The 7,078-nt window shown below is 47.0% G+C and overlaps 3 protein-coding genes across 6 annotated transcripts in view; 1 reads left to right on the top strand and 2 right to left on the bottom strand.

Moving 5' to 3' along the window:
- The window catches only part of LOC102212108 (signal-induced proliferation-associated 1-like protein 2), a 13,276-nt gene extending 11,412 nt beyond the window's left edge, over positions 1-1,864 (top strand). Inside the window, exons 5-7 of the mRNA XM_005748628.2 lie at positions 532-595; positions 668-749; positions 827-1,864. Of these exons, the coding sequence (XP_005748685.1) occupies positions 532-595; positions 668-749; positions 827-955 (275 nt within the window). The 3' untranslated portion in view covers positions 956-1,864. The remainder of the gene's footprint in view (positions 1-531; positions 596-667; positions 750-826) is intronic.
- A 2-nt stretch (positions 1,865-1,866) lies between these two features.
- On the bottom strand, positions 1,867-3,444 carry LOC102212386 (acylphosphatase-2-like). Its single transcript, XM_005748629.1, has 4 exons — positions 3,104-3,444; positions 3,004-3,020; positions 2,792-2,901; positions 1,867-2,103 (listed from the first exon to the last, which is right to left on the bottom strand). The coding sequence occupies exons 1-4, from the start codon at positions 3,198-3,200 to the stop codon at positions 1,989-1,991; spliced, it is 339 nt and encodes a 112-aa protein (XP_005748686.1). The 5' UTR covers positions 3,201-3,444; the 3' UTR covers positions 1,867-1,988.
- An 80-nt stretch (positions 3,445-3,524) lies between these two features.
- Positions 3,525-7,078, bottom strand: part of LOC102212677 (reticulon-3-B-like) — a 4,923-nt gene continuing 1,369 nt past the window's right edge. Inside the window, exons 1-8 of one of the 4 annotated variants that reach the window (XM_005748630.1) lie at positions 6,691-7,040; positions 5,307-5,472; positions 5,170-5,226; positions 4,963-5,101; positions 4,390-4,459; positions 4,269-4,315; positions 4,136-4,194; positions 3,525-3,664 (exon numbers count right to left, since the gene is read on the bottom strand). In XM_005748630.1, coding sequence (XP_005748687.1) covers positions 3,616-3,664; positions 4,136-4,194; positions 4,269-4,315; positions 4,390-4,459; positions 4,963-5,101; positions 5,170-5,226; positions 5,307-5,472; positions 6,691-6,787 — 684 coding nt within the window. In that variant the 5' untranslated portion in view covers positions 6,788-7,040 and the 3' untranslated portion in view covers positions 3,525-3,615. Of the gene's footprint in view, positions 3,665-4,135; positions 4,195-4,268; positions 4,316-4,389; positions 4,460-4,962; positions 5,102-5,169; positions 5,227-5,306; positions 5,473-6,690; positions 7,041-7,078 lie in introns of those variants that run through there. The other 3 variants (XM_005748631.1, XM_005748632.1, XM_005748633.1) reach the window with 3 other exon arrangements.

Below are 7,078 nucleotides of genomic sequence, written 5' to 3'. Positions count from 1 at the left end.
GGGTGAGAGAAGGAAGACAGGATAAAGACATGCTGTGGAAGAGAGACAGAGGTTAATAACAGATATGATTCAATGCAGAGAGGTCTGTTAACACATAGTGAGTGAAGGAGAAACAGTGCCTGTTCTTTGCTCCCAGCGCTATTGAAAACTGATTTTAAGGTCCTTAAATGTGTCGCGTTTCTGACCTGGTAATGATGCACACTCCCAGAGGTCAGTGAGGTCAACTGAGCAGGGCTCCTGGTTTCACCGAGGAGCAGATTAAAGCTCAGAGATCAGTTAGGACCTCAGCAACCCTCAGCATCCTCCAAACCGTCTGGAAACTAATTTACATAGATGGCAGAAGGGGTGGACCACTTCGAGCTGATAGGCAGGAAACAGGAACTCAAATAACTGCTTGTTACAGGCAAAATTACTTAAGGACCGCCTCCTGTGGTCACATGACTCACCGTTGGTCACATCTGGTTTGTTGTTTGTCTGTTGTTGCGAAGCCGCCACCCTCTCTTAGTTAGCTGGTTGTTCACCTGTTCACAGCGGACATCAATCAGACACAACGCACACTGGGGGTGACATCACAGAGCTCCGCCCTGGAGGACAGGTGAGACACCTCATTTATTTTCCGTGTAATATTGCTGACATCACAGTGACATCACGGCTCCCCTTCCCTCAGTGACATCACAGCCCGCTCCCTCTCAGGTGAAGTCCTCCAACTGGAAGAGATTCTTCAGCAGCTGCAGCTCGACCTGCTAAAGGTAAAGCGCATTAAACTGATGTCATGGAGACAAGCGGATGACATCATCGCATTGACTTGTGTCCATGTTGTTTTCAGGAGCAGCGGGACAAAGCTGTGCTGCAGCAGCAGGTGCTGAGCCTCCGTCAGGAGAACCACCGCCTGCAGGAGGAGAGTCACATCAGGAGGTTCGCCGCCTGGATGCTGCGCCAGGATTCGTTACCATAGTAACACCACTAGCATTTACTGAACATTCAGCACTGTGTCACATGACTCGCAGCGGATCGTGGTGACGACGAAGAGTTTGAACCGTGAGCAGAACAATCGAACAGCACGAAGCAGCACGCTGAATGAAGATGAGGTGATCTGATGGGATCAGTCACAGCTCGGCTGACCGGTCTCGTCAGTCCTCCTAGAAGTAGGCGGAGCCTCTCTATGATTCTTGCTGTTATTTGTTTTCACACAGAGGCGCAGTGAGTTAGTCGCAGCAGGAGCTGACCTCCGTGCGCCTCCACCTCTGTCAGCATCGGAGCAGCTGGCGACGATGAGCTTTTACTAAACGCCTCAGCGCAGATGTTTAAGGATGTTTTCTCTTCAGACTGTGGATCATACAGATGTTTGATCCAAGCTGAATCAGCTGATCCAGAATCAGCTGATTTATCCAAAACTCTTCTTTCATGTGTAAAGAGATCCTGCTCTCTTTCTGCTGTTACGTGTCTTTATTTTTATGAAGGTTTACATCAGAATTTACTTTTTTGGCCTAGTTTTCCTGGAGATGATGTGATTAATACTGTAAGTACAGCAGCATTCACAGATAGGTTCTTACTCAGAAACATTTTCATCAGGTCGATCGTTTTTATATCTGTATATAAAAAATATGTATTTCATTTGGTCAGCAATGAGCAGCCTGAGGAGGCGCTGTGAAGCCGCATGTGTTTAAGCTGGCTGCAGGCCTGATGTGGATGAAGGTGAGCAAAGGTAAACGTGTAGTGGGCCCTGAGCGGTCACATGACCGAGCCTCCGGGTCTGTGGACTTCATAAACTCGGTGGGGCTTCAGGAGGAGCTGCCAATCAGCTGCCAGAGGCCGCCCCCTGGTGGAAGTAGCTGTGTAATAAAAACTCAGTTTGTTCACCATGGCAACAGTAAATCTTTACACTTTATTTCTCTGATCATATTAAACATTGGAAACAGTGATGTCACCAATCAATAATCAATACTGTCAGATTTGTAGTCAGCTGCAGATCAGGTGTGTGAGCGTGCTCAGTAGCGAGTCGAGAACCCGTGGATCTCCACTTTGGAAATGTCTCGCTCGTCGGAGAACACGGCTCGATCAATTCGGGAACTCGGACTGCCAACGCTCTTCAGCCAGTGCTTCCTGAGGAAGAGGAGGAGGAGGAAGAGTGCAGTTAGTACATTTGGGGTATTTCTCAGTGACCTCTGACCCCACAGTGAATAAAGAAACACTGCGCTCCTATTCATCACAGTGAGGTCACCTGACAGAGACACAGCCCACGCCACTGGCATCACTTAGTAGGAGGGGCTTAATTGTGTTTAAACCCCATCCTCATTAAAGAGTTCAGGTTATATCACAGGACAGTTACAACACGAGTGGGAGGAGTCATTTCACAAACTACACACTGACACCTCTTTAGCCCCTCCCATCACACCAGTGAGTGACAGAGTTGTGGCATAAAGAGTTTAAGGACCTGCTTGATTTTAATGTAAACGTCTGATGTCACAGATGTGACAGGTGAGAGTCATGTGATCGTATCAGAGCGCTTCACTGCCACACACAAGTAGTTTAGTAGGAGAACTGTGGCCCCGCCTCTCTGAGTATGCTCCTGTAGCTCCTTGCTCCTCAGTCCTCCTCCTGCTCTGACTGTGAGGTCATAGCCAGGTCATAGGAGGAGGCAAATGAGGACAGCATAGAGCTGCAAAGCATTATGGGAGCTGTAATACTGCACTGACATTTTCAAATAAAAATCCATTAAAGGATATATATGTGTGTGTGTGTGTGTGTGTGTGTGTGTGTTCGGAGGCTCTGATTGGTCAGCCAGACTCACATGTCACTGACTTTGTCCCACGGTCCCTGGACCTGACCAATCACAGTGCCCTGTCTGGTGTTTTTCACCCAGCCGCTGAGCCCCAGACTGCGCCCGTGATCCTCCGTGTACTGGCACACATTCACAGGTGTGTGCGTTTAGTCATGTGACACGTTTCCATGGTACATCCTGATCAAAAACAGCAGTAATGTGAAGGAAAAGAGGAAGCTCACCATCCTGAAGCACACTCCTGAACACGGAGAACAAACACAGGGTCAGCGAGTAAAACCTCAAAAAACACACAAACTCGCCGTCACGTGTCAGGCGACCTACCCTGCACGTTCCCGAAGACCTCGAAGTCCACGGAGACGAGTCTGTTTTCAGCCATGATGGCGTGAAGGAGACAAAGTAAAAGCACACACGGAATCATGTTTGCACAGCGAGATATTTTTATCTCTGATATTTAAACCTCTCTCAGAAGCCTTCAAAATAAAAGCATCACTCTTGACTGGTCACAGTCATGGTGATCTTTATTTTGAAGGGCATTCACAATGTAGTTATACTACAGAATACTTCCAACAAAGTAAAATTCACAGTTCCATGACTTCCTTGCTGTCGTGAAACAGTGAAGCTGCTTCCTGTCCAAACATCAGGAAGTAACTGTGTAAACATGACCACGCTCACGCCACTGAATGCGACGGCTTGGACAGGTGAGGACTGGTGATGCTGGGCCAGAATAAAAACACACGGCTTGTTTCTCGTCAGTCTGATTTTATTCAAAGACTTGTGAGTCACAGACAAACAGGCCAATGAGAGGAGGGGGCAGAGCTTCAACATCTCAGGTGTCACTCAACCTTGGTCTTCTTCACAGCGCCAGGTAACTTATCCTGCAGACTGAAAACAGACACAGGACGCTTGTCAGCTGCTTGTCTGGACAGAATAATGTGAACACCTGCAGATTAGAGGTGGGCTCATCTGTGTTAACGTGGAAACTGAACATGGATGATCAATCAGCAACCCGACTGTGGACTTTAACTATAGACAGGTGACAAGCACATTAGGAACAGACAGTATGAACACACTGAGCATGCTCAGTTCAGTCCGACTCTTCATAAAGGTAGAACAGAGCTCACCTGGTTCAATTAAGACAGACACTGAGTTTAGATCTGAGGTCAGCATGTGCACAGGTGAGACAGACGGCAGTTACCTGTGGACCATGGACACCTGAGACAAACATTACAGACCCCAGTGGTGCTGCAGAAATGAAGGTCAGATTCTCACCTCTGACCTCAGTGAGGCATTTAGATCAGAGTTGACCTTCGGTGAGGCCAAACATGATGAACACCTGATTACCCGTGACCTCACCTCTGCAGAGTTTCTTCCAGTTTGAGCCGAACAGCCTCAACGTGACGATCGATCTGAGCCTGAACACAGAAACACTCTGAGCTAAGCACAGAGCAAACTGGGCAGAAGACAGGGACACCAGGTGTGTCTTTACCTTCTTCTTCTGGTAGATCAACGGTGTAGTGAAGAAAATGATGTCAGCTGCACACAGAGAGACAACCAATCGGAGATCAGAAAGACTGATATTTAACTCGCTCAGAGGGAAACAAACTCACCAAGGATCAAGATGGTGACGCCATTGAACACGGCACCAACGTACGTCATCACCCAGGTGACGGCTGCCAGCTGGAACACGTAGAACAAAGACATGGACCAAACACACAAACAATACACAAAATTCAGTTTTATTTATAAGGCATCAAATCACAACAGTCTCAAGGTAAAGACCCTAAATAATACAGAGAAAAACCAACAATCATATGACGCCCTGTGAGCAAGCGCTTTGGCGACAGTGGGAAGGAAAAACTCCCTTTTGCTCTAATAGGGTGATATGGTACTACAAGGTCATTCAGATAAGATGGGGCCTGATTATTTAAGAGCTTGTATGTGAGGAGCAGGATTCTGAATTCTGGATTTAGCAGGAAGCCAATACAGGAGAAATCTGCTCTCTCTTTCTAGTCCCTGTCAGGACTCTGGGTTTTTAGGGTCGAGTACAGTAACCTCAGCTTTATCCGAATTTAGACATTCCTGCAGTTTAAGTGCTTGGTGTGTGTTATCTGGCTTCATGGATAGATAAAGTTGAGAATACACACGACAAACAAACACACAGAATAAAAACACACGCTGACCTTCAGGGAGTCGACCAGGTCTTCCACCAGTAACAGCCTCCTTGTTTGATTACTGAACCAGTTCAAGTGGATCAGAAACTGGTCAGCGAGCTGCCGAACTGACTCTGAGGACACGGAAATGTCCCTCTCCAACAGAGACCTGAAGACGAGAGCTCTAGTGAGGTTAGAGTGATTAGAGCCAGGTTAGAATCAAATCACCCGGGTTACCTGAATGGATGACCTTCATCGGACTTCTGGACGGCCTGGATCACGGATTTATAAACCCTGCAGACGGGATGGAGAACAGGAAGATATTTTTCATGCTGGGTAATGCGATCTATCTGTCTATAGCAGGTTCCACCCACCTGAAGGTGATTGTGACACAGAGGCACGCCAGGAGCAAATAGGACACCACGCTGATGACTGACAGTGTTGCCAAGGAGAGAAGAACCAGCAGTGAGAGGCCAAACGCCGCTGCAGATTTCTTCGGTTCTCTCCAGTGCACGAGCTGTGAGGCTGCTGACATATTTTCTGAGATTAACCAAAACCAGCTTGATGTCAAAACAACAAATAGATACTAAAAGACAAGAAAGCAGAGAAAAGCAGGCTCCCAGAAACCTTTGACCGGGAAAGGCACAGATATGGACAGAACGAGGACTGCCACACCAATCACACGTCACAGCGGTGAAGCATACCACAGAGAAGCAGATTCAACCTTTCATGGAGGGTTTCCTCGTACGTGTGAACTGGAGTGAAGCACTCACACCATCGGGCTGGACTGGTAATCTAGCATATGGTGCACGGAAGGGCCGCTGCGCACCGACCTTATGACAGCAGCCCATTCGTTCACTTTCATTACTCACACTGGATCGCCTAATCAAACTTCTTAACGAGACCGGCCCAACCCTACCTTCACTGTGTGCTCACACAGCTTGTAGAAAAAGTTTAGCGTGGAAGAAGCAGCTAGAAGGCGGAGCTAAAAAGCAGCTGTTGGGCTGCTGCACCAGCTGTGGAGGAACAGCAGCTCAACAACAGACTGAGGAAAAGATGGAGGATGTGAAATAAACGTGGCGAGAAAATAGATGGAGGAACATAATCAGAGATCCAGGGAAAATGGTAACTTTGACCACGAGCTGCTCCTGACAGCAAAATGCAGCTTTCACTGCAACTGAGACCAAACCCAACAACAACAATAACAACAGTACCCACATGATTCAAACGAAAACATTCAATAATCAAACTTAATGAAATATATACAAGTGAACGGGATCAAAGTCCAAGACGAGATCAGAGACGTGGAAATAGCCGGTGTTCTCTCCCACAAGCAAAATGAATCAGGTGAAGATGTGCTGAACCTTCATGAACCATAAACAAATGCACAGGAACCTTCAAGAATGTGATTTATGCAGTGCCAAATCACAACAGACTAATAATCACCAGCAACCTCTGAAATCCATCAGGAATTTTTAAAAACATTCCCAGAACTTAATCCTGGACCTGCAGGACCTCTACTTTAGCCTCAGCAGCATCCAGTCTGCAGGAGAAACAAGCACTGGCCTTATTATCACCTGAAAAACAAAAGAAAACGTCTGATCTTTGCTGTCAGCAAATAGTTTGGAACATGTTGTAGATGTGTTCTCTTTCTCCCATTTCAGGAGAAATGTCCCATTACTGGGACTCTCTTTTCCCCATTCACTCATCCTCAGCCCAACATCAGCTGGGCTGCTAACAAAAACAACTTTAAATCACCTTCGTTCAGCTTCTTTCCTCTGTAAGCTAAAGAACCGACAACGTTCAAGAGAAAACCCCACCGAGCCGTGACAGACCTCAGGCTGGGCTCGAGCATTTCAACATGTTTTATTCCACGTGCAAAGCTCTCTGTAACTCCACCTTTTACAGTTTCCCAATATCCAGGTTTAATCCCTGCAGATCAGCTGCGGTCATGTGGATCCTATTAGGAGGCGGAGCTACATTCCACAGAGATCCTGTTCAGAGCACACAAGAAAATAAGATCAACGCTGATCTGAGCTGACCTGCTGATGTTTCCTGGAGAATGAGAAAAACCTCAACTCCCAGAAGAACGTTGAAGATTTAATGCCTGATAGATATCATCCAACTCACAGTTGATAGCTCAGCT

The sequence above is a fragment of the Pundamilia nyererei genome, unplaced genomic scaffold (assembly GCF_000239375.1).
Source record: "Pundamilia nyererei isolate P.nyererei 1_Seehausen unplaced genomic scaffold, PunNye1.0 scaffold00225, whole genome shotgun sequence".
Lineage (NCBI taxonomy): Eukaryota > Metazoa > Chordata > Actinopteri > Cichliformes > Cichlidae > Pundamilia > Pundamilia nyererei.
The sequence above is the reverse complement of the archived record's forward strand: the minus strand, read 5'-3'. Positions and strand labels throughout refer to the sequence as shown.

Coding starts and splice junctions, on each gene's coding strand:
- LOC102212386 (XM_005748629.1), bottom strand. CDS start 3,200: ATGATTCCGTGTGTGCTTTTACTTTGTCTCCTTCACGCCATCATGGCT. Junction 2,104..2,791: donor TGGGACAAAGTCAGTGACAT/GTGAGTCTGGCT, acceptor CCTCTTCCTCAG/GAAGCACTGGCTGAAGAGCG.